We start from the raw sequence: 25825 nt of genomic DNA, 5'->3' as shown, positions 1-25825 counted from the left end.
CTCACACAAACACAGTAATAGTTTCAGTTATTCATTTGATGCAGTTGTGAATTCTTGGAAGGATTTGGATTGGACAGATGTCTGTTAGGACTGGGATGAAAAGGGGCTGTGAGAGAATGAGGGAGGAAAGGCTGAAGAGGGATTAAAACTGCTGTCATCCAATCACAAGGCGGAGACATATGTAGAGAGTCTGCAGGTTGTAGTGGACACCGGGATCAAGAATACACGTTTCTTTACCAGAGGCTGAGGCTAATTGGAGGACCGACAGATATGGGTGAGTCAAGCTTTGTTTGCGCTGTTTTTAGTGTTGTGGTGATTTTTTTATTACACAAACACAGCAATGCATGTAGACTTTAAAACCACCATAAGATGAAATGTGTGTCGGTGTCGTCTTGTGTACGAGCATTTCATCAGAATATAGTCAACATGATGGGGAAATCTAGGAAATGGATTATCTCTTAAAGCTCTATTATTAAACTGACTTGTCATATATGCATTCTTTAAAATGACCTTGTTTCACCTTCTTTCCTGTTTATAAGATTGAAGCTTCCTGATTGGCTGAGTCTGAGTGAAGAACAGTGATGTCGCCCGTGGTGGACGAGACAGCCGGAGATCTGCCGGTCAGAGATGTGGGACTGATGAGAGGGGGACTGATGCCGACTGTCCCAGGTTAGCGTGTATAATATGTCTTTTTCTGATGTAATGTAATGTTTAAACAGGCAAATTTCAGTGACCAGTAACTTAAAGTTGCAGGAATGACCGGCAGAGATCCTGAATGTGAAACATGAACTTAAACATCCATAATGATACGTGTTTGTTCTTTATTCAGCGATAGAAGGCTATCATAGACTCTTAGAATAGCAGACTATTATCCACACACCAGAAGATTGCCCTGTTTTTCACATAATCATCATTTATATTATAATTTGGCTTAAATTTGATATTTTGTAAACAGTGAACATCACATACTTAACTGGAATTCTATTAAACTGATTATGTATTCATCAATGCGAGTGTCCTTTAAACCCTCTGCATACATGTGCTGTAAAACTGAAACAGTTTTGCTCAATAGTTTGCTAGAATTTTGTCAAAATGACCAGAATACATCCCTTTGTTAAGCTACCATCCCCCTGTGTGTCACTTACTACACAAAAGTGCTGTCACATTTTAGTGTCAACCAACATGTAGAATGTAACAGTGTTTGCAGAGAGCTGGAAAGATACTTATCAACTGGATAAATTATATTAGGTTTACATTGTGATCAGAAATCGATATTTTAGCCTCAGTTTTGAGTTATGATTTAGAGTCAATATTCATGGCAAGAGTGAAAAGAAGCTTTAGGCTTTTAAATTCCTGCAAAGATCAACTTGCTGCTGTTTTTCCAGATACTCCACGTGATGTCAGATCCTGGAAGAAGCATCATGCCATGAAGACAAAAGGTAGAACCACATTCTCAATCAGATTTCCACTCAAATTTTCATACTTTAAGGTGGGAAGAATCCAGTCTCTTCACAACTGAAATAGAAACAGTTTTCTGTTATTTGCATTTACAGTTAGATTGTTTGTATTCCTTCATGTGTCTCTGTCTCCAGCAGATCCTCAGCGCCTGTTTCGGTTTCCCAGGGAGCACCTGGAGGACCTTTGTCTCCGGCTGCAGGAGGAGAACAGTGTGCTGAGACAACACACTCGTACGCAGGAGCAGAGGCTACGCCGGTAACCCTCATTCACAACAAACACCATTAACTTAACACCAGCAGGCTCCTGGAACTTCTTAGTTAGTTGATGGGAGAAGCTCAGTGTGTAATTTAAGCAGACAGACTAGCATTTTACTCTCCTTTAACTGTGACTGCAGAGTATGTGAACAGTGGTCATTTTAACCCCTCTGCTTTGCCCCAGGATGTCCACAAGACTGATGCGTCTCCGTCAGGCCCGACCTGGGTCCAGCGGTGTGAAGGAGAGGGACATGGAGGACACCATACAGGAACTGGAGGCCAGAGTGGCGACGCTGGAGAGCCAGAAAGGAGTGCTGCAGAACAAACTCAGCCTGGCCAAGCAGCACATCATGGACCTGGGAGCTCGCACGCCGTACAAGTACAGTAAAGGTTTGTGTGGAACTAAGTAAGAGATTAAGAAATCTGTTGCTGTCTCTTGAAGCTCTGACCCTCCTTGTTCTCTTCCTCTCTGTGTTGTTAGGTAAAAATCTCGAAGTGGAGGGTGGCTTCAGGAGAGCAGCCCAGACTGCACCACCACGATATGGCCCCACTCTGGAAGACACCAAGGCAGAGATGGAGAGATTGTACGTGTCTAGTGTCTAACAATATTCATTACCTACTCTGGCTCATCCTGTAGTCGCTGCGTTGGCAAGAGGTAGCGTTCTGCACCTGCAAGTCAAGCACAGGGGTAACACTAAGAGACAGACCCACAATTATTACAAAAAAATAATAAAAGGTTGTATGCACAGTTCATTTATCCATCTTCAACCAAGTGCAATGACACGTGGAACCTCACAGAACATCCTTCTCAGACCCTTTTGATAGACTTCTCACCATCTATTTCATGAGCTACTTCCAGCCCGTATGGCATTTTCTTACATGCATATATCGTCAGTACAGCTTATTAGTCTGGTTTTCACTCTCCTAAATAATTACCATCATTATATCTTAGCTTCTATGACTATATATTTCAGTATATCTATTAAATATATGTAAACACACCTACAATTAACTATAATTCCCGACATTACACATCATATTTTTTCTTTCCCTTCTGTAAACTTCTGATCATCCACCCATCATCTATCCCAAACTCCCTCTCATCTCCACATCTCCCCCATCCAGCAGGTCCAGTGTGACGGAGCAGGTGAGGATGGCAGAACTGGAGCTGACTGCTCAGGCGCTTAGGGACACTCTGAGGGAGAAAGAGAGAGAGATTGAGGGGACCGTTCGGGAGATGAGGAAGCAGCAGTCCGACAGACACAGGTTGGCTACAGCAGAAATACTACTGATATTACCATTACTAATACAGGCATTAATACTATTCCTGCAGTTGATGCAGGCTTGACATTATTTATAATCAAATGACATTTTGTGCATTTCCTAATTTAGGAAGTAAATGTAAATGTGCTTTTATATGTCAATACATTTCAGTTGAAGTGCTGTACTTTGCTACAGTTGCAATCACAGCCATGAATTTGCAAAATGTGCACAATAATGTGAACTCAGACGCAGCGTAACTGTACTTCAGTTTCAGTCTGAAAGAAGCTCACTTTGACTTTAGCTTGTTTTTTCCATGTCATATTTTTACTCTTAAACATTCTGTTGTGCAATACCAAAGCTATGCTCTTATACTAAAATATACTCATATATAATGTTCCGTGGGTACATTTTGGGATAGTCTTTCACTGAAGAAGGCTTTTATAGCTGTTTAAACACAAACAAGATAAGAAAAAGACATTGTTCCGTTTTCTTTCCACCACTCTCCTCACTGCTACTTCTGCTTTTACAATAACAGTGTCAATGCAAATAAATCAAGCTATCATAGTGAGTTAATAAATAAACTGTCTCCTGTCTCTTTCAGAATAACTATCAGAGAGAACGTGGATCTAATCCGTCTACAAAAGCAGCTTTCAGACAAGAGCGCTGCCCTGAGAGTCACCCAGGAGAAGTTCACTGACCTGCAAGAGGTTAGACTCCTTATCTGTCAGTCATTTATTCTGCAGATCATTTTCTTTCTGCTGTAAAATGTTGGCATCGGCTTACTGGACATGCTTCCTTCTTTCTAGGCTTACGAACATCAGCTAGAAGAGGTAAATGTCTTGTCACAAATTTCAACAAACAGTCCTACTCAGTGAGTTACTCCTTAGAGTAATCTTGACTGTATCATGTGTTTTCTGCAGAGTCAGAGGTCGCTGAAGGGAAGCCAGGGAGCTCTGCTGGAGAAAGTGGAGGAGTTGACTGAACAACTGAAGCAGGAAAGGCAGAGAGCTGTGGCACTGGAGGGACAGCTTACCACCACTACTCTGTCTCTGCAGACCCTGGACAAGGTACCACTCCTCTATCTGAAGTTAGGCTAAGAAAGGGGACTTAATGGAGGCAGATATTTGTTATGAAAGCTTGGAAATCATGTAGAATGTTGTCAGCATTTTCAAGATTTTTTCTCTTTTAGCTCCAGGAGAGGATTTCAGACGTGGAGGGAGAGAGGGATCTGATTAAAGAAAACTATGACACTCTTCTAGAGCGGTAAGTCATTTTCCTCAAGGCACATTAACCCAGTGGTTTCTAAACAAAACTAAAAATAAAGCACCTGTGACCTCTGAAATGTTTGGGTTTAGTGAACTGGTAGTGGTTTTACCAACAAAACGCTATTACAGGGTTAATTCAACCTGACTGTTTAATTCTTTTAGTACATTATCAGCCCAAAGCAACCATGATGGCCAGGCGAGAAAACCTAGGGAGGTGGACCAAAAGAGGGAGAAGGTGGAGGAAAATGTCACCAGGATGGATATCCAGAGACTGGAGGAAATGCTGCAAGCAGAGAGGGAGGAGAGAGCCAGGGTGGAGCTGGAGAGGGAGAAACTGAGGCAAGATAAGGAAATATTAGAAGAGCAGAGAGGGCAAGAAAGAGGTAAAGAGTCTCAGTATGTTGCATCCTTTTCAGTTTGATGAAATGAAGCAAATGGATCAATCATGATTAATGTCATTTTAATCAGGGGACAAGCAAGAGCATCTGGAACGGGAGATTCTTCGTTATAGAGAGCAGGTCTCTGCTCTGCAGGACAGACTGGACTCCGTCACCAAGGTCAGAAAATAACAAGTGGATGAACACTGCTGAGAGACTATTTCACAATAAAGACTTTTATTTTCTGCTTTTGTGTTTGAGCAATCCCCTGACACGATTTTAATCTTCTCTCTCTTTCTCCTCCGTTCCAGGAGTTTGATATGAGTGTGGAGGATCTCAGTGAAACACTTTTGCAGATCAAGGTTTGGAGTCTCTTGTACTTTTTAGGATTGTTTTTTAGTAAATAGACTGAATAAATTGGTCTCACACCCGTTTTGTTCCTGCATAGAGGCATTTTGAGGGCACCCAAAGAGGTTTTAGTCAGTCAATGACAACTCACCAGCAGAAAAATGATAGAGATAAACTGAATGATTGAGAGTAATTATTTTTAAAAGGCCAATTTTTTCCTTTTATCATGGTTTTCTTTACTCAAACATAAAAGATATTTGTGTTTTTCGCAGAAATAATAGAAAGTTACATGCAGTTCAATCATGCTTGCATGCTCACAATCCAAAGGCGCGTTCTGCATCAGAAAAAAACATATAAAGCCATGTTATCTCTCCAACTACAGGCTTTTAGGATGCAGCAGGAGAGCAGGGAGGGTCTGCATTTCCTCCTGGCTGATGGGAACATTGAAGATCCGAGCCGTGAGCTGGTAAACATCCAGGCGTCGCATGCGGAGACTGTGCTGGAGTTACAGAAAACCAGAAACCTGCTAATACTGGAGCATCGAATCACTAAAGACCTGCAGGTACACACACATTTTCTGGACTCAAATCATCACTTTTTGTTTTCATTTTAACTTATAATGTCTCCATGAAACATCAAACATTCCATCTCACCTCTAAGGAAGAGTTAACTACAGTGAACCAGAAGGTGGAACAAGAGCGAGAGGAGGACAGGAGGAGGATGGTGGAGAAAGACAAACTTTTATCAAAAAGAGCTCTACAGATCAACACTCTACAAGGTATAGCAACAAAATCAAATTTTCTTTAATCAGTATAACCAAGAGAACCCAATATAATTCCTTATTAATCGCTTCTGTAATGTCTGACACTGATCACTGACATGTAGGATGTAATATTTGAATGTTTTCAGTTTGTTTAGAAGCAAATTTCACACAACCTTTCATTTTTTTGTACCTGAAGCCCAGTTGAAGGAGTTGGCGTACAGACCGAGACACTACACACGGAACATACCGATGCAGTACACCTGGCCAGCTGGAAATCAGGAGGTGGTGCAGCCTGTTGAGGATGACATGTCATTTTCTCAGCTGAGAGCCGGAGAAGCGCTGTTGGAGATCCACCTTAAGGTAAACCCAGATTCTGCAGTGATGTTTTCTGATGTGAAGTTTTATAAACGTTTTTCTTATGAAGCTGATATCTGTTGTTTCTGTACCTCCAGGCTGCCACTTTCACCCCTGCAGGACTTCGCATTATGGGCAGCATCCGTCCAGGAGCAAGCAGAAATGAAGACATCATGACCTTCTGCACCTACAGCCTGCTGGACTTTGAGGTCCACTCTACTCCTCTGGTGTCGGGAACTCAACCTCACTACGGTTTTACGTCCCGCTACGCTCTGACGCCCCGAGATGTGGGCAGACTGGGAGGTCAGGGGTCGAGGGTCAGAGTGGAGCTACACCAGGCCTTAGGAGGAGTCAGGTTTGTGACTCATGGAAGTGGACAAATGTCTGTCATGGGTGCAATGGAGAGGAGAGGAGAGCGTATCGGTGGACGTGTCAATATCACAGGTGAGGAACGTTTGTATACAGAAAAAGCAACGTAGTGGATTTGGTGCTTCTTCCCCTCCTTGTTTTGTAATGTCCACTGGTTTGACTGCCTTTCTCTGTCCCTTTCCCAGGACACGAGGGTGAATTTGTTGGTGTTGTGGATTTCTGGGTGCGCCTGTTCCCTCCTGCAGAGCCCATGGACACTGTGGAGGAGATTGGAGCTGACAGGAAAACAGCAACACAGAAGAGTCCTCTGCAGACTTCTCTTGGATGGCAAGACAGCAGTCATGAGGTACAACAGAGAGAAGAACAAGTTTTATCATATTAACATTTATGTTCAAAGAGGCCTTTTCAGCCAAGGATGCAAATTGCTGTCCCCTGATGATTTGAATTAAATTTTACTGAAATGTGTATCCGCATTGGGCGTAAACAGATCTCAGGTTGTCAGTTCATACTGCACATATTGTGTGATCTCTGTGTTTGTTGAGAGCACGTGTAGATAAAGACAAATGACTTGTCTGTCTTTGAACATTTCATGAATTCAGTATAATCTTCATAATTGAAGGATGTGATCATCTTAAATTTGAAAATTTTCACATTTTCTCATCTAATACTTGAACTAGTTATGGTTTTGTTTCAATTTGTGTCTGAAGCAATTTCTTGGTTAGTCTGAACACAGTTTGATTTGAATATGTTTTTCTGCAACCACTTCCTACTAAAGAATTAGTTCCTATGAAAACGTTTTATGGTGCAGTTTAACGCAAAATGGTTTCTGGAAGGAGATTTTTAAAGAATTTTGAGCTGCTTTATGCCTTCATTTGATAGTGAAAGCGGAGAGAGACAAGAAATTTGTACAAAAAAGAGTACAGCAACAAAATGGAGCAAAAGTCCAGGACAGCTGGGAATCAAACCAGGGTCAAACAGCTTAGGACATTTAGTATCCTATCTACTCATTCATCAGATCACCCCGGAAAAAAGGAGACTTTTAAAACATTTGTAATGTTGTAAATGCCAAAAACAAATGACAAAGTTAAAAACAAAACACATCTTTGCAGACCAGTTCTTGTTCTTTTAAAAACACTAAAACTGGACTGGGACGTCGGACGTACAGCGGCGAGGATGCAGGTGCACGGATGAGCTCTGATGATTTGGGCTAGATTTGATAATTTTCTTTCATTTACCCACTGAAATCCACTGGAACTGATCGTCTTGAATGCTTCGACCCATGCCCAGGCCAAAAATCACGCGCTCGAGCGGCATCATAACCTCCAAAATTGACGGAATGTGGAAGCCACAGCAGAGCCGAACAAAGGAAGCTAGCGCCGCCAGCCCCGCTAACGCTAACCCCGCTAGCGGCTCAGCTAAGGAGGGAGGAACAAGCAATGAAGAAATTAACACTGACAACAGCGGGGAAGTGTGTGCGAGCGATTCTATTTCGCTCATGGCAGAGATCAGGAAGATGCACCGCGAACTACAGGGAGATATACAGAAGGTAGGAGCGGACCTGGCGGGCCGCGTGGACTCCCTGACGGCCCGTGTGGATTCGATCAGAGAGGAATTAGTTGGGATCGGAGCCAGGGTGAGTGAGACAGAGGAAAGAGTCTCTACCCTAGAGGATAACTACAGTACCTTTTCTACCGTGACCGAGAACCTGAATGACCAAGTTACCCAACTTAAAACCAGAGTTGAATACATGGAAAACTACAGCAGAAGAAACAATCTAAGAATCAAGGGCATTGCGGAGGGAACGGAACAGGAAGGCGGAGTTGCCGAATGTGTTAAAGATGTGCTCTGTCGGCTTTTTGCGAATGAAGAGGGAGCGAAAGACATCATAATCGAGAGAGCTCATCGGGTGCCCACAGCAAGACCTCGAGACGGACCTGGCCGGAGTGGCCGTCAGGATCCTAGACATATCCTGGTCAAGTTCCTTAAGTACGGAGACCGTGAGAAGGTTCGACTGCGTGCCAGAGAAGTGGGAAACTTCAATTGGAATGGGATGAAAGTGGATTTCTTCCCTGACTTCACTAGGGAAGTCCAGGATAAACGGAGCAAATTTACTGAGGTCCGTCGACTGTGCATGAGGAAGGGGTTCCGCTACTCTCTCCAATATCCCGCAGTGTTCTGGGTAACACTCAATGGACAACGTCAAAGATTCGAAGACCCAGCCGCGGCCAAGAGAAGCATAGACAATTGCCATATCGCTCCAGGGGAGGAACAATCAACAGTTGACTGAAGACACAACCAGTACATGGGGTGATGGACAGTACTGAAATCAGAGGTAAAAGATATAGATCTCCTATGTGTACATAACACTCGCATGGACTCATGGTTTGTTTTAAATGATAGTGCTTTCACTTGAACCATGATAAATGCATATTATTGAGCCTGTGTTACCCTTTGTTCTCACTTGTGTTTGGTTGGTCTCAGTGCTATACATTTCTTAGTTCCTTTATTATGGTAACTTCTGTTCTGAAATTGATTGTGTGGGGAATCAGATAAATTCAATTTTCTGAATAGCCCAAGCGTCTAGCTCGGAAGACCTCAATGCATACGCACGGACGATGGTTTGATTGGGGGGAGGGAGGGTTTGGCGGGGGGTTTTTTGGGGGATGTTCTATGTTTTTGGGGTTTGGGGGCCAGTCCAGTAAGATTAGTGTTGTGAAGCGCAGATGTTTACAGATATTAACTCATATCATACATAATGACATCGTTGGTTAAAATTTATTCATGGAATGTTAATGGCCTTGGCTCTTTCGTAAAACGGCACAAAGTATTTAAATTTTTAAAACAAAAAAACCCAGACATTATCATGCTTCAAGAAACGCATATGTTGAATTTAGACACTAAACGATTAAGTGATAAATATTTCCCCACTTCTTGTCATAATACTTACAGTCAGAAAAAGAGAGGAGTATCAATACTATTCTCAAAGAAATTGAGGGTTCAAATACATAGAGAATATAAAGATGATGAAGGACGAATCTTGTTATTACAAATAAATGTAGATGGACAGGACATGATCATAGGGAACATATACGCACCTAACATTGAGGATCCTGACTTCTTCCTTCAGCTGAAAAAGACTGTGTTAGACTTTGGGGACTTTCCCATTATTCTAGGTGGAGATTTCAACCAAGTACTAGACACTTTATTGGATAAATCCGGGAGCTCCACCACTAAACAAAATAAAACACTCGCTTCTATAAAAATCCTTTGCAAAGATATCGGCATTCACGATATATGGAGATTAATGAATCCCACAGCTCGAGATTACACGTTCTATTCAAATAGACACTCAGTCTATAGCCGTATAGATTATTTTCTGATGTCTCATTCTCTTATAGAAAAAGTGGCGAATTGCGAAATTGGTGTAATAGCGATTACTGATCATGCCCCAATAGAACTGACTCTACATTTAGACATGCAAAAGGAGAGAGCTACAGGTTGGAGAATGAACACCTCTGTCTTACACGATAAAGAATTCTGTGCATCTCTCAAAGAGAATATCAAAACATTTTTCGAATTAAACACCGGAACTGCGTCACCAAACTGTGTATGGGATGCCTTCAAAGCTTGGGTAAGGGGGATACTGATACAACAGTCATCACGTATTAAAAAACAAGACCAAAACAAAATAAAAAAATGTGAAAACGATATAAAGAAACTGGAAACAGATTATAGGAACAACCCAGACCCAACAACTTTAACAATTTTGGTGAAAGCGAAATATGAACTAAACACTATCCTGTCAAAAAAGGCTGAATATTCTCTCTTTAGAATAAAACAAAAATGGTACGAATCCGGAGACAAAGCAGGAAAACTGTTAGCCGGTCAACTCAAAGCACGTCAAGTATCCAGCCAAATTAGTGCGATTAAAGATAAAAATGGCAATGTTATAAGGAACAGACAAGAAATTAACACAGCATTTGAGGAGTATTATAAAAATATCTACAGATCAGAGACTAAGCTCCAACCACACAAAGTAGATAATTTTTTCGAGACACTTAAACTACCAAAACTCTCAGAAGAGGAAGCAAAACAACTGGAACAACCCATAACCCTGGAAGAGATAAAAAATATATACATATATCCCCCAGCGGGAAAACACCGGGTATAGATGGGATACCCAACGAATTTTACAAAATATTTGCTGATGAGCTTTCCCCGGAAATACTAAAAGTGTTCAATTTTGCCATTTCAGCTAAACAGCTTCCCCTGTCCATGACAGAATCTGTTATCACACTCATATTGAAAAAGGAGAAAAATCCACTAGAATGTGGCAGCTATAGACCGATAAGTTTATTATGTTGTGATGCTAAGTTATTTACCAAGATTTTTGCTGCAAGAGTCAACAAGGTCATTGTCAACATAATACACCCAGACCAAGTTGGTTTTGTTAAAGGCAGAACATCCTCTGACAGCATGAGACGACTATTCCATCTCATCTGGAAATCGCAGGATCAATTAGATCCTATGGCTGCCTTATCCCTCGATGCAGAAAAAGCATATGACAGGGTTGAATGGAGCTACTTATATCATACCTTAAATAAATTCGGTTTTGGCGTTCAACTTCAGAATATTGTTAAAATGATCTACACAAATGTCAGGGCAATGGTTACAACTAATGGACTATGGTCCCCTGGGTTCCCTCTGGAACGGGGGACTAAACAGGGCGATCCTCTTTCGCCACTGCTCTTTATTATCGCCCTTGAGCCCTTAGCACAGGCTATCAGACAAAATGAAAAGATAGAAGGCATCCCCATGGGTGGAATCAACAATAAAATTTTAATCTTTGCAGATGATCTACTTGTCCTATTGTCAAAACCACAGAGTTCGGTACCAAATCTTCTAGATACCATAAACGCATTCTCTGAAATTTCAGGGTACAAAATTAATTGGACTAAATGTGAAGTTATGCCGCTATCCAAATCCTGCTTTAAGACACATTTCGATAACTGGAATTTCCAATGGGTTCGGAAAAACCTCAAATACTTGGGAATTATGATAAACCCAGGATTGGAAAAAATTGCTGAAGATAATTTTGACCCCCTGATATGTAAAATAGACCTTCTCTTAAAAACTTGGGACAAACTCCAGATTTCTTTATGGGGTAGGATACAGGCAGTCAAAATGGTTATCATCCCTAAACTGAATTATTTATTCAGTACTATACCTCTTATGGTCCCACAAACAATTTTCAAAGCATTGGATATATGTCTTAAGAAATTCATATGGGCAGGTAAGAAGCCCAGAATGACTCTCGCAAAACTTCAACTTAACACAGCTCGTGGAGGACTGAACCTGCCTAATATACGACGTTATCACAATGCATTTACCGTAGCCCAAATTATATCTCTAATATCTAAAACTCACAGAAAACCCATCTGGGTACAGCTGGAGGATGAAATCAACTCTCCCTTTAAATCTCCAGACTATTTGAATCAAACCCACAGAAATAACACCAAATCCAACCCAATTATAACGCATACCCGCAACGTATGGCTGCAGATTCACAAGAGAAAGAACTCGTTGCCACAACTTCATCCATCTGCACCTTTGTGGGAGAACCCCAAAATAAAAATAGGAGGGAGGACAATATTCTGGAGAAATTGGTATAATAAGGGAATTGAAAAATTAGAACATGTTTTTCTGGAAGGTAATGTCATAACATTTCAAGACCTCAAAATAACATTTGGCCTACCTGAAAAGGAACACTGGCATTATCTACAACTGAGAAACTGTTTATTAGAATTAAAACGGAAACATCCAGTTATATCTACAAAACCACAGGTGCAAGCAATAATGGAGAAACTCAGCAAACTCCCGCGATTAGTAAGCAATATATATAAATTCTTAGCTGAGGAAGAAAATAAAACCAACAAAAGTCTGAAAACCACATGGGAAAAAGACATAGGTATCGAATTTACAATAGATGAATGGGACGCATTGATTAAAACCATGTTAAACCCACTGAGGGATGCACGCTCCAAGCTTATTCAGTTCAAAATTTTAAATCGACTGTATTGGACACCTCTAAGACTTTACAGAGCAAAAATCACACAAACTAATACATGCTGGAGATGCCATTTGGCCCCTGGAGACTTGGTTCACATGTTTTTAACCTGTCCTAATATAGCTGTGTTTTGGAGAGGTGTCATGGCAAAATTATGTTCTATCCTGAAGAGTCAAGTGGTTCTTACTCCACAATTATGTTTGTTAAACGTTTTGGACCCAAAAGGTGCTGTGAAGGGGAAATGCTCCGGTTGGCTGCAGATTGCCTTAACCACGGCCAAAAGAATTATACTAAGACACTGGAAGGACCAAAAGGACCCTACTTTCTCAGAATGGTTTATTGCATTGTCAGAAACCGCTACGTACGAAAGACTGATCTACAAAATAAACGGACAAATGGACACATATGAGGAAATATGGGAGCCTTTCCTTTCACAAATGTAATGCCTACATAACAGAACAGTAAACAAGCGCACACATTACTGTTTTCTATGCTATTGTTTGGACAGAATTTGGGGACTGGCCGGGGAGGGGGGTAGGAGTTCAAAAAAAAAAAAAAAAAAAATCTTCATAATGAAAAAAATGTGTATTATATGGATCATTGTAATATTTGTATGGTTATTGTTATGCTTTGGAAGGAAATAAAAACAAAATTCAAAAAAAAAAAAAAGCTGACTGGGGAAAAATCCAACAGTTTGAAACCCCAAATTTTTAACATTTCTGCTTCATCAAATATCAAGCTAATTTTCAGGATAAAATTCACTGATGTTTCGACCTTTGTCAACCCTTAATATTTACCTCAGTTTTAGCCCAATATTCCTTGGAGCTTTAACAGGAGTTTTCGGCATGGTATTGGTAAATATTTAGGAAAATTTTAACTCCAGTTTGGGACAAAATGTACTCATATTTTATCCTTGTTTTGGTCTAACATTCACTGAAGTTTGAACCCTGGTTTGTTTCTATGTTGACGTGAGCTTTAGTCCATGTTTGGGAACCTTGTGAACGTTTTCTGCACAAAGAATTAAAACCGACAGAAAATATTAAAAAAAAAAAAAAAAAAAAAAAAACACTAAAACTTTCCACTACTTCCACATATTAGCTTAAAGCTTTTGATTTGATCAACAGGATTTTTCTGTATTTTCCTCTCTATTGTGTCTGTATGTGACCTAGTTTGCAAGCTTCTGTATTCAGTTGTCTATATAGAGATTAATTAAGTTGCATTAAATTAAACTGTACTGAAGTGGTGGCAGAACTATTAAGTTCCTGCACAAAAAAAACATTACATTAGCAGCTACATAATACTAGCCACTGCTAAACATTAAGATGATTTTTTTCATAATTTGTCTGAAATCACACTTTAAAGTTTCGAAACATGTACAGTATCTGTGTTTGTGACATTTATGCATTATTTATTGCAGGAGTTACACGACTATGGTGGAGGAATCCCCAATGAGTTGGTGGTGATGTTGGAGCGCTGTGTGGGCCTTAGTGCTCGGTGGCCAGGTCTCCTCCCTGATGCCTACCTGACCTACCGCTTCTACGACCTTCCACCTCATGTCTCCAGAACGGTCCAGTGCACCACTGATCCGGTGTTCAATGATACCATCAGCTTCCCACTGGCAGTAACTGCTGATGTGCTGCACTACCTCAGGTATGCTAGTTTGAATTAAGGATGTGATCTTGTCAAATTTCGGTTCTTGTAAAGTCGGTCCTTTAGATTATGCTAACAATATTTAACTATGCTTTTGCCCAGGTCTAGCAGTCTGTGGGTGTATGTGTTTGATTCCAGTGATGAGCAAATACCACCAGCCTATCTGGCCAAGACCCCCGTCCCACTGCGAGCCCTGGCTACAGGCAGGGAGATAAGAGGTGAGTGGTGGTGGAGGATTTACTCGCATCCTTTACTTCAGTAAAAAAGTTTTGTCAAGTAGAAATAAGAGGGAGGCACGCAAAGAAATTGTTCGTACAGAAAATTTGTACTTTTGTAGTTTCATTCCACCACTGGACATGAGTGAGAGAGATGAAGGTGGAAGCCAGCATTGTTTTTCTCAGAGCTGCATCATATGTCAAGCATTTCACACAACTGGTCCCATAATATGAGCTTTACTAGTGTCTTAGGTCTTCCTTCTGTACCTGCTTAAATATGAGAACGACCATATTTGCTTGTAACAATCCACAGTATATTAATAGTTTCAGGTGGAAGGGCAAACTGATCTCTAGAGAACTTTACTATCTGCAGTTTAGAATCAGCGTTTCATTAACAAGCAGACCATGCTTCATTCAGCAGTTTGGAAATGTTTCTGTCCGTCCTGCCAGGTGATTATGTTCTGAGGGATCCAGCCGGTGGACCTCGAGGCATGGTCAGAGTCATGATGAAATGGAAATACCCCTTTCAGCCACAAGTGGATGGTTTGGCGGGTAAAGTTGAAAAAGGCAGAGTGATGGAAAGCAGTGAGAAGGAAGTTGACTCATCACAGAAACCAATAGCCAAACCCAGAGTAAAGGTGATGTTACTTATTTCTGTTGCGTCCAAACATTTGGGAAATTACCAGTACTGTAAAGCTCTCAGGAGGTGTTTTTGTGTACTTTACATGAATACACTAACAAAAAGCAGTGTGTAAATACTAAAATATGATACATGTATGTTGAAAGACACTTCTGTTCTCTAGCCTAATCCCTGTTTCTCTTTGGCTTCATTACAGACTCAGCAACCTGAGCCCAGAGAAACCAAAGCTGTGCAGAAAGAGATAAAATCCTGGGTAAGGTTTCAGGTCGATTTATAGATGGATGAGCACACAAAATGGACATGCATGTGCGCTCATATATTTGTCTGCTTCCAGCCTCAGCCTCCATCTGTCAAACAGAAAAGCTCGCAGGACCTCCGATCAGAGAAAATCACCTTAGTGAAACCACCTTCTAAAGACAGAAAGAGATCTACAAAGAGGTCACCTGAACTTCACCAGAGAACACCTCATCTGACACCTGAGCCCAGACTGACCACACCCTCTTATTTACCAACTACCAGGTGAGATACAGATTAGGTATTTCATTTAAAAATCCAAATTCACATATTCACAGAGCTAAGTATTACAAAAAATGTTTACAAATTTGAGTAGCTGAGTAGAAATTAGTTCAAAATGAATCTAAACAATAAAAATATCTGATTAATGCACTAAATGATTGTATTCATCAATCTGTGCTTACAACAGTCACAATTTTGCTCTCTCTGTGATGTGTTTAAGATATTAGGAAAAACAATGAAAATATCCTGAAAGTATTTTTTAATTTTATTGAAGATCTTCAGGGGCAACGTCTTCCAGACAATCACCCATCACACCATCGAGGAGAAGCTCTGCAAGTGATGCCAGGACTCAGGTCAGCTGGTTCTCTGTTTCTTAAAGACAAAGAAACTACATGTGGTGGAATCCTTTCCAGTCAAAGCCACATTGTGCAACGATAATTGGTGCAATTTAGAATGAAAAGACACTAGATGGGAACTCTTTCGTGAATGGGCTCATATATCTTTTTTCCAGGAGTTTCCCTCTGTGGATCAGGTGTCAATGGTTGAAGAAGGCGAAGAAGAGGAGAAGAGCGGGAGTGGTAACTATTCACATGCACATAATAGGCCTGCTTTGGGTTTCTTGGTGTAATTTAAAGCCTTGTTTTGCCATTGCTTATATATACAAAAAGGATGATATAATAAACCATCTGACTTCAAAACCTTTACATGATGTAGACTTTTGTAGTACAATATACACATGAAGTTGTTGCATGCTGGCAGGGCTTTAATCTCTTAATTCTTCTCATGTTTTTCTTTGACTATACAGCTGCTGCTGGAGACAGTGATGCCCCAGAATCTTCAGAGTCAAGTTCTTCACAAAGCGACATTATCGTCATTTCTCCTAAGAGAAAGATGAGGAAGGTATGACTGAAGTGACTAAGTGAGATGGAGAGATGTGTGAATGAAGGAGGAAAATTTAGCACTGCACTGGGCTGTTATTGTGCTGTTATACAGTATACAACAGAGATGATATCAAATATTCTAATATCTTTGTTCCTCTCAACCCGGTCGGCCACCGGCAAATGGGTCCCCCCATATGAGCCGGGTTCTGCTCAAGATTTCCTTCTGTTGAAAGGTAGTTTTTGCGCTGTAGCCTTAGGGCTTGCTCTGGGGGTTCAGGACATATGGGTTCTGTAAAGTCTTGAGAGAATCTGAATTGTATTTGGCGCTATATAAATGAAATTGAATTGAATTAAATTGTATCAATGCTCAGTAACTGCATTATATATAAACTGACAAGTAGTATATTTCTTTTGAACAATCACAACAATTAAATTAGAAAGACTATATTGAATTCACAGCCTTTGTGCATTGAATTCACAAACTTTGTTCAGCTAAGTTTCTACTTTGAGAGCTGTGATTAAAGATTAAAAGTGTTGAGAGGAAAAGCAAAGTGGCACTACTTGTCCAACAAAGAGCATATGAGCACTGTTCAAACCTACAGTAGAAGAACTGCAATTACTGTAAGGGGAAGCAGATTTGTATCATTTGTATGTAGAGCTGCAGCAGAAAAGTTTGACCTTTTATTTCCATTTTGATGGTGTTTCAGGGAGACAAGCTCAGAGTTGAGATTCTGTCTCTGACATTTGAACCGTCCTCACATGTGGCGATGGATGAGTCGGTGCAACGTGTTTATGTGGAATATCGGCTGCTGGGCGTCCCGATGGAGACGACGGAAACACCGATGTCCCTCCGCAAACCCACCACAGGGGAGGAGATTCACTACAACTTCACACGAGGTGAGGGTTGAACTTTGTGGGCTTTGTGTTTATAAAGTTTTAAATTCTACGATCCTTCATGAAAGCCTGTCTTCGTCCCTGTCAGTGATCTATGTGGATGGTTCCCAGTCAGCTCCACTCAGGCAGTATCTTTACACCATGCTGGAGGGCACTGACCCCAACCAGGGCAGGTAGAGTAGTGTTGTTGGTGTTTTATCTCTGATATTTATGCATATCTCCAACCCCATTTTACAAAATGATTCATGAATGTGTGTGTTAATGTGTGCCATGGCAGATTAAAGTTCACAGTAGTCAGTGAGCCGATGGATGATGAGGAGGAGTGTGTGGACGTTGGACATGCTTTCCTGGACCTGAAGGAACTGTTGCTCACTGGAAATGATGTCATTGAGCAACAAATTGACAGTAGGTGTCAAAGTGAAAGCGATATTTGCTGTATTAATTACATGGACTTCCATATTTGTTGGTGCCACTGAGCTAAAACACCAAGACTCTTCAAAATAATTCAGACTACTGTGAATTAACTTCGATTATTTTAAACTTTATTGGGATTTTTTTTAAAAAATCCATTCATGTAAATATTTCGTTCAATGTCTTGTGTGATGTGATGCATAAAACATAGAGTTTTCTTACAGTATTTCTAACATCTGTGTTCCCCTTTCGTCTAGTTTTGAGTCTGGATGAAGACAAGGAGGTGATAGGAAATCTGAAAGTGTCTCTGGAAGCAGCCAAAGTGCTGACCGGAATATATCAGGAGTTTCACCAGAAAGACAAGAAAGAAGAGAAGACAGATGAAGAGGAAGATGAGTCACAAGAGGAGGAAGAGGAGAAGAAAAAAGATCAGATACAAGTGATAGATTATGATGATGACAGTGACTTTTACTGAATGTGAAAATGTATGGAGCAGTTTTAAGCACAAGAAGGAGTCTTTCTTTCCCTGTTTGTAGCCTCTTTAAGATTTTAAAAAGCAAATAAATAAAGATTCTCTTTTGAAAGACAGAGTTTTATAGTTTTGTGCGCATTAAATCTCCCAGTTTATTGATCCATCTATAATATGTATGTGTTTAATGGGTCCATTTAGTGTTAATCTGCTGGTCATTGTCTGGGCAACTAATTGTGCCTAAAGGTAATTACACAAGGAACACGTGTAAATATGGAACAAATAAAAAACCTATTCAAGAAATTTGGAAATTTATATTTCAGTTGCATTTTTAAAATGTGTTAACGCAACACAAAGGTAAATAAATCCGACACGCAAATTGATTGCCAGACGCTGCCAACCGCCGTAAAACAAGAAGAAGAAGAAGAAGAAGAAGAAGAAGAAGAAGAATTGTCCGACGCTCTTTGAAAGCCTCGTCTGATTGGCGACACCTGCGTGGTTCAGAATAATGGCTGAATCCAGTTATTTACTCTTAATTATTGAAGATAGACGGTGAAGTGTTTTCATTTAACTTTAGTTGACAAACGAGCTTCAAGGTTAACACAGGAGTCAGTTATTTAGGCCACCGAGGGTCCTGAATGTAAATTTCGCTAATTTACTCTGCTACGTCGGCTAACGTAGCTAAGTGTGTTTTATAAAGTAGCTCCAGTTTGAAAACGGCGGTTAAAAGTTAGCTGTAAATTTCATCTGCAGTTAGCTTCTGTATTCAGCAATGGTAAGTATATGTCACTTCAAGTTAATAGAAGTCACCTAATTTCCCTAAGACGATGTAATTAGCATACTATTGCTAATTTCTTAACCGTCTTTACTACTGCTAATTGTGGCTAACAAGCTGTGTAGCCCGTTTGTTTGTTGCACTTGGGCCCGCCTCACAAAACTCTAAACCTCCTGGTGAATGGGATGAGTTTTTACTAATAAATATGCAGTCTTTTGAAATAAACAAGAAATAATTTTCTGAAATGTTACATCTGAAGCATGCCTGATGTTTAAAATTATTCATAATCTTGGATCCTCTCCTTTCAAACGATGCCTGGTCCATCCAAACAGGAGCAGTTCAGGTAGGACTAGACTAAAAGAGATTTGCAACCAAAGTTCAGAAAGACAGCTTTTTGGTTGATCTGTGTTACCACTTAAAGCTGTGGGGAAGTAAAATTCAAACCCTAGAACAATCACAGACTCGGGGGACTTTGCAGTGTTTAAAAGTAGCCTCAATGTTTGATTGAAGTCCCCACTAAAGTACCACTACCAATGAAAGGCCTTTTATCTATTTCTTCTTCCTTTTATCTTGCTACCTGCTCTTGAGTAGTCATGTGATGTTGTAGCGCTTCCCAAATTCCTCAAATTTTGCCCTCCTCAAAAGGGAAAATAGAGAAAAGAGAGTTTAATTCTCACTTTGAATGAATTCTGTCCAAATGAACATATATACTTTGCCTAACTTCTCAGCTAAAAATTCTTCTAATATATATATGTGTGTGTGTGTGTGTGTGTGTGTGTGTGTGTGTGTGTGTGTGTGTGTGTGTGTGGAAAAGAGCTCTGAGCTTGCATTGTGATAAAGGGGATCTTTTTAAACTTGAAAAAAATGTAGGGAAAAAGAAGACATACACTGGAAGTGGAAGTTTGCCATATCAAGATGCTGATTAGACACCATGATTAGTGTGCAGGTGTGCCTTAGACTGCCCACACTAAAAGGCCACTCTGAAATGTGCAGTTTTATCACACAGCACAATGCCACACATGTCACAAGATTTGAGGGAGCGTGTAATTGGCATGCTGAGGTGGGATGGATTATCTCAGCAAAGGAGAAGTGCTCACTATCACAGATTTGTGAACAATATTTGAGAGAAATGGTGATATTGTGTATGTGGAAAAAGTTTTAGATCTCTGAGTTCATCTCATAAAAAATGGGAGCAAAAACAAAAGTGTTTGTTGAGTGTACTTGTTGACATATTGGTGGCAAAGATTTTTAGGGGTTTTGGACATGCTCTCTTTACAAGCCATGTCATGATTTTAGGAATAAAATATTTTATAAATTAACCTTTCACTGATATCTTGACAAGCCTCTCTTCTGAAACCTTCAGAGTATATAGATAAACAGATAGATAGATAGATACAACTGGGAAGTGTGCAGGCTCAGTATGAAGAAAACTCATTATGTGGCTTTTAAACATTTGTATTATATTACATCTACTGACACAAATAGACAAAATAGTAAAATTAACACTTAAATGTGTATTTAGGATGTTTTTTCTTTATTACTAGAAGACCCGTTATCATAGCAAAATCTCAAAATTGACCCATGCATGGAAAAAAAAAAAGCATAATTTTGCCTATTGTGTCTTGCCTTAACGTCCACACAGAGAACGTCATTTGTTAATTGGACCTCTCACAGTCAGTGTTTTAATGAAAAGGAAACGCGGTGTTTGGCTTTGTGATTAACAGGAGGCACAGAAGCACGCAAGCCACCAGCTGGCCAGCCAGCTGCTCCACAACAAGTTCATTTTGGTGTTGGGAGACTCTAGTGAGTAACAGTTAAATTCTCCTCTGTCAAATGATGTTTGAACAGCTGCATATCTAAAAATGTCTCTGCAGCAAGCAAGACGCACTTGTGTAATTTCAAAATTGATTCCTTTTCTCCTAAATCAACTGGCAGGTAGATTAACTTGTGCTGTTGCATTTCAAGTGATAATGTTGACTGTCCACGTGCCAAGCTAATTTAAAATAGTCTAGTAGATAGAGAGATAGAATATAAAGGTGCCCTGGGTTTCAGAAATTTGATGTTTGTGTGTATTTCCTCCTCAGTTCAGCGGTCTGTGTACAAGGACCTTGTTCTGCTGCTGCAAAAAGACCGTTTTATCTCGGCAAAACAACTTAAAACCAAGGCAAGGACTAATAAGTTTAATCTCATAAAGTTTAGCATGGCAACATATCCACTTTTACTTAAACATGCCTTTTATTATAAAGATAAATGTCATTCTGATTTCTGTGACTGGTAGTTCTCTGCTTGATCTATTGTCCTGACACTTACTCCTTCAGGGGGAGATGAGCTTCGAAAACGACAGCCTGGTGGAAGGAGGCTGTCAGAGTCAAATGCACAATGGGAGTAACTACAGAGAGATTCGGCAGTTTCAATCCGACCACCATCTGGTCCGCTTTTACTTTGTGACTCGCATCTACTCGGACTACATGCAGAGCATCCTAGAGGACTTCCAACGTGGCATGAAACCAGATGTTGTCATTGTCAACTCCTGTGTTTGGGACATTTCAAGGTGGGTAGGCAGCGTAACCATCACCCAGCTATCAATTTGATATTTCCAGAAAGTGGTTTTGTCATTTTGGAGCCTCTGAATTAAGAAGACTGGGTGGTGAGTCCTGTGCACAACAAAGTTGGATACAAATCCTGCATTAGTGCTGCAGTGTGTGGTGGTCATAAAAGAGGCGCAGTGGAAAAACTTGGCGCTCAAATCCAGAAACCCTGTGAACCCCCTAGCAATCTGTAGAGTAGGAACAGCAGGACTACAAGATTACATTGTCTAGGTGCTGCACTTTGTCCAGTTGAGGTTTGCTGTTTGTTTTCCTTAGCATCAGTTCAGATTCATGTTTTTGTTACTCAGAGAAAGAAATGTTGTACTTTAGTAATATTTTTGAGGTGGTAGAAGCCATGCTTGGTCACAAATCCAACAGAAGAATTAAAGTTTAGATCTGAGTTAAAGACTACACAAGAGTGAGTCAATGGAAATTACAGTTTTCTTAACCCTAATGAAGTGGCCAGTGAGTGTATTTGTGTTGGGTTTTGTAGATACAATTCCCGCTGGATCAGTGACTACAAGGACAACCTAGAGAAGTTCTTTGGCAGGCTGAGAGACATTATGCCAGAAGAAACACTGATTATATGGAATCTCGCCATGCCTGTAGGGGAGAGGATCAGAGGTGGCTTCCTGGTGCCAGAGGTACGTCAGTCACAAACGTCCGCATCATACCTGGACATGGAAATCTGGTGTTGTTGAGTCAATTTGGCACATTCAGTTTTACAAAGTATTAAATTTTATACCTCATTACTGGGAGTTCACACCAACTGTGAGACATTTATAGTGGATAATGAGGACTGCAGCTGTGTCTCTGTCCTCAGAGCCAACTGACTTCACATCAGAACTTTAACAGAAATGCTTTTCAAGTAAACTTCACCAGAATAACTCAAGAAAATTATTAAATTTTTTATTTGTTACTTCTCCGGTTCCACACTTGCAATATGTGTTTGTTCATAGTAGAAACTTTAAGCTCTATTTCACAACATGTACACAAAAGATGACTTGCTCAACGATATTGTAAGTAGATAGTTTTTCTCCCCATGTTGCCTGATGGAGGATAGGAGGCTGGTTTCTCCATTCTGCTGCTGCTCTGTCAGCCTTAAAGCTTCTGCTTGTCTCCCTGCTCCTCCTCAGATCGAGCACAAAGCCGCTCATCTGCGTTTCGACGTCGTCGAGGCCAACTTCTACAGTGGGACTCTGGCTGATGAGTATGGACTAGATGTGTTGGACCTCCACTTCCAGTTCCGTTTCTCCTTGCAGCATCGTACAAACGATGGAGTCCACTGGAACGCCCTCGCCCACCGCAGGATAACCACTCTTCTGCTGCAGCACGCTGCACAGGCCTGGGGGGTGATCTGGCCCGCTCCCCTCACTTCTGTTGGTGACGAAGTCTCCTCACACACAAAGAAAGGACAAAGTATGCTCTCCTACTATAAGCTGGGACTTGTTATGGTTTATTTATGAACTCAATTTAAACTGAAATGGGTTTATTCTTTCTAGAGCACACTGAAGCTACTGATCAGCAGCCAGTCCGTGATTGTGGTCCAGAACTCGCAGGTAATACAACAGATCATGCTGATTAAGATTTATTAACCCTCCTGTTCTCGTCATTTACAGGCACCAAAAATATTGTTTCCTTGTCTGAAAAAAATTCAAGAATTCAGCAAAAAATTCCCAAAATTTCTGAAAATTTGCAAAACCTTCAGGAAGAAAATTCCAATAATTCCTTAAAAGTTTTCCTTAATCAACCAAATAATCAACCAAAATCCAGCAAAATTTGTTGGTTTTGGTTGATTTTATTGTGAATGTTCTCAAGAAATATTTTTCACGTTTCTTTTTTTTCCACCAGAAAATGTTAAAACATTTCCCAAAAATGTTGAAAATGTGGACATCACAGGTTTCACTGTGAAAATATATTTTTTTCCACATTTCCAAACTTTAAAATGGGTCAATTTTGACCCGCAAGACAACACAAAGGTTAATTAATAATAGGAAAGCAAATATTTGTTACATGAATCACCGTGATCTGTACGCGGACATGTTGAATTGTCTGTAAGATGACTCATCACTTTGCTCAGGGTTACTGTCCATCAGCAGTCGGCTCATTTTCATGTAGCATCCAACACTAAGAACTTGTCTATGCTGTTACAGTTCTGACCAGACAGGTTATCAAGTCACAGTAGAAATACAATCCATGTTAGAATTACTTATTTGAGATTCCCCATTGGATGCTGGCTTAATTTTTCACTTGTTTTAAATTAAGTAGATTACGTAGAGTTTAAGTTAGTTTGAAATCTGCAGACTCTGACAACATGAAAGTTACAGTTTCCAGAGAGTGACCACAACATTATTTTCAGTCGTATGAACTGAATCCGTTTTTGTGTCAGTTTGCTTTATTTGAAGTGTGTCTCCTCCACAGGTGCTACAAACTACTACTACCCTCGGCCGCGAAGTCTTTATTCTGACACTGGTAAGGCATCTAAATTTGCAGGTTTTTTGTTTGATATTTCATGACTGCTTTTCTGTCTTTGATCTGAGATTTAAATGCAAAAAAAAACCCTTAAAATACTTGATGTCTTCTGGGCAGTTTTATTGTCTCATATTGGTTATTGATTATTCTGACTCAAGCAAATCCAGGCCAGCCTATGAACCTAGGCTTCTATATTGTAGCTCTTTCAGAATGCAGTGTGATTGCATCAAGTATGTTGTGGACATCTATAACAAAAAAAAAAACAACTTACATGTTCTCTTACTGCATTGGAGTTATATTCAGTGCTTAACCCTCATGTCATCCTGTGGGTCAAATTGACCAGTTTTAAAGTTTGAAAATGTGGAAAAAAAATGTATATTTTCACAGTGAAAGTTGATGTCCACATTTTCAACATTTCTGGTGGGGAAAAAAAAAGAAATGTTAAATGTTTCTTAAGAACATTGTCAAAAAAATCAACGACTTTTTTTTAGGAATGTTCTTAAAGAAAATATTAGAAGTTTTACTGATATATGTGTAATCATTTTAGATATTTTTAGAATTTTTTTGAAAGATTTTTACTCATGTTTTGAAAATATTTAGAATAATTTTCTTGGTAAATTTGAGGGATTTTCTTTTAAACAAAATTTTTAAGGGTAACTTTTAAGGAATTATTGGAATTGTTTTGCTGATTTTTATTTATTTTTTTGGGTCCAGAAGGTTTCCACAAGGAAACAACACTTTTTTGGTGCCCGTAAATGAGGACAACAGGAGGCTTAAATCATGAAATTGGATTGCTGGAAACAAACTTTACCCTAAAACAATATTTAACCTCGAAGATCAATTTCCAGAGAATTTTACTAACCGCTTGTGGACACTTTGAAACATCCTCTTACCTTGTCAGGATTTCTTGAACATTTTCTTTTTCTACCGTCTCTATATGCTGTCTTGTCTTTTTCAGAGCGGTACAAGGAGTTCTACAGTGATTCTTTGCCTGTGTGCTACATGGACTTTGAAACTTCCAGACGTCACTTCCCACAGCAGCCTCAAGTACCAGCCCTCAGCTATGACATGCATGGTAAGTGTATCAGTACACCTGTGTTAGAATGAACTGGTAATGTTTTGTCCGTCAACCAGATCACTCAGGTCAAATTCCACTCAAGGATTTTATTAACATGTCCCATACGTTTTTGCAGATCGGGACTACAGGTCTTTCGACTACCGGTACAGACAGAGTCAGCAAGCTGTTATGAGGAGCCGGAACAACCGAAAACACTACGCTCCATACACAAACATCAAAACAAGCAAATACTCGCATCATCATTATTACTGAGGTGTTCACAAGCATAGTCCGCTATTTAGCATGTTGTGCTGTGTGGTTTAGTTGTTGCTTTAGTTGTTTTAGTAGAACTCAACTTTTTTGAATTTTGACGTGTTAATTGTGGAATGTTCTTGCGTCAGGATAGCACTGTTTGACTTGTATTTAAAATACACTTTTTACAATCGAACGTTGTCGTACCTTATTTTAACATTATGGTCCTAGTAGTGTCTCTTCACACATCAAGTATGGTATAGATTTTTTTTTTTCTTATAGGCCTTGAGACTTATTTCAACATACATTAAGATTAAAGTGATTTTCTGTGACGTGTAGCATCAGAAGTGGTTACAAAACCGCTTTGATGTCTTCCCTCACCAGTGACGATAGAATTAAAAATTTAATTGATTCTTTTTGGCCAAACTGAACACTGCTCAATTTTGAGAATCTTTGTTTCTAAGAGCTAGCATTGGACCTTCAAATT

General features: G+C 40.0%; 2 protein-coding genes across 2 annotated transcripts; both read left to right on the top strand.

Annotated features, from left to right (window-relative positions):
- The first annotated feature begins 122 nt into the window (after nt 1-122).
- rpgrip1 (RPGR interacting protein 1) lies at nt 123-18413 on the top strand. Its single transcript, XM_051944081.1, has 31 exons — nt 123-274; nt 540-669; nt 1386-1439; nt 1593-1713; nt 1897-2102; nt 2194-2296; nt 2838-2978; nt 3577-3682; nt 3782-3805; nt 3896-4042; nt 4165-4238; nt 4403-4623; nt 4709-4797; nt 4929-4979; nt 5348-5527; nt 5626-5743; nt 5925-6088; nt 6181-6526; nt 6637-6797; nt 13936-14168; nt 14271-14386; nt 14834-15021; nt 15220-15276; nt 15358-15542; nt 15814-15892; nt 16051-16117; nt 16345-16439; nt 17128-17317; nt 17403-17487; nt 17592-17719; nt 17983-18413. Exons 2-31 carry the CDS (start codon nt 582-584, stop codon nt 18198-18200), a joined length of 4035 nt encoding a protein of 1344 aa, XP_051800041.1. The 5' UTR covers nt 123-274; nt 540-581; the 3' UTR covers nt 18201-18413.
- On the top strand, nt 18209-25492 carry fam113 (family with sequence similarity 113). The gene is made up of 8 exons (XM_051944211.1): nt 18209-18220; nt 20694-20772; nt 21054-21133; nt 21288-21520; nt 22051-22201; nt 22694-22940; nt 24988-25104; nt 25488-25492. The coding sequence occupies exons 1-8, from the start codon at nt 18209-18211 to the stop codon at nt 25490-25492; spliced, it is 924 nt and encodes a 307-aa protein (XP_051800171.1).
- Nucleotides 25493-25825: the final 333 nt, after the last annotated feature.

This window comes from Acanthochromis polyacanthus, chromosome 23 (genome assembly GCF_021347895.1).
Source record: "Acanthochromis polyacanthus isolate Apoly-LR-REF ecotype Palm Island chromosome 23, KAUST_Apoly_ChrSc, whole genome shotgun sequence".
Lineage (NCBI taxonomy): Eukaryota > Metazoa > Chordata > Actinopteri > Pomacentridae > Acanthochromis > Acanthochromis polyacanthus.
The sequence above is the reverse complement of the archived record's forward strand: the minus strand, read 5'-3'. Positions and strand labels throughout refer to the sequence as shown.

Bases quoted from the DNA above. Each gene is read 5' to 3' on its own strand.
- rpgrip1 (XM_051944081.1), top strand. From the start codon at position 582: ATGTCGCCCGTGGTGGACGAGACAGCCGGAGATCTGCCGGTCAGAGAT. The intron at 5,528-5,625 runs GTACACACACAT...CTCACCTCTAAG, and splicing joins GAATCACTAAAGACCTGCAG to GAAGAGTTAACTACAGTGAA. The intron at 14,169-14,270 runs GTATGCTAGTTT...GCTTTTGCCCAG, and splicing joins GATGTGCTGCACTACCTCAG to GTCTAGCAGTCTGTGGGTGT.
- fam113 (XM_051944211.1), top strand. The intron at 20,773-21,053 runs GTGAGTAACAGT...TTTCCTCCTCAG, and splicing joins TTTGGTGTTGGGAGACTCTA to TTCAGCGGTCTGTGTACAAG. The intron at 22,941-24,987 runs GTGACGAAGTCT...TGTCTTTTTCAG, and splicing joins CGCTCCCCTCACTTCTGTTG to AGCGGTACAAGGAGTTCTAC.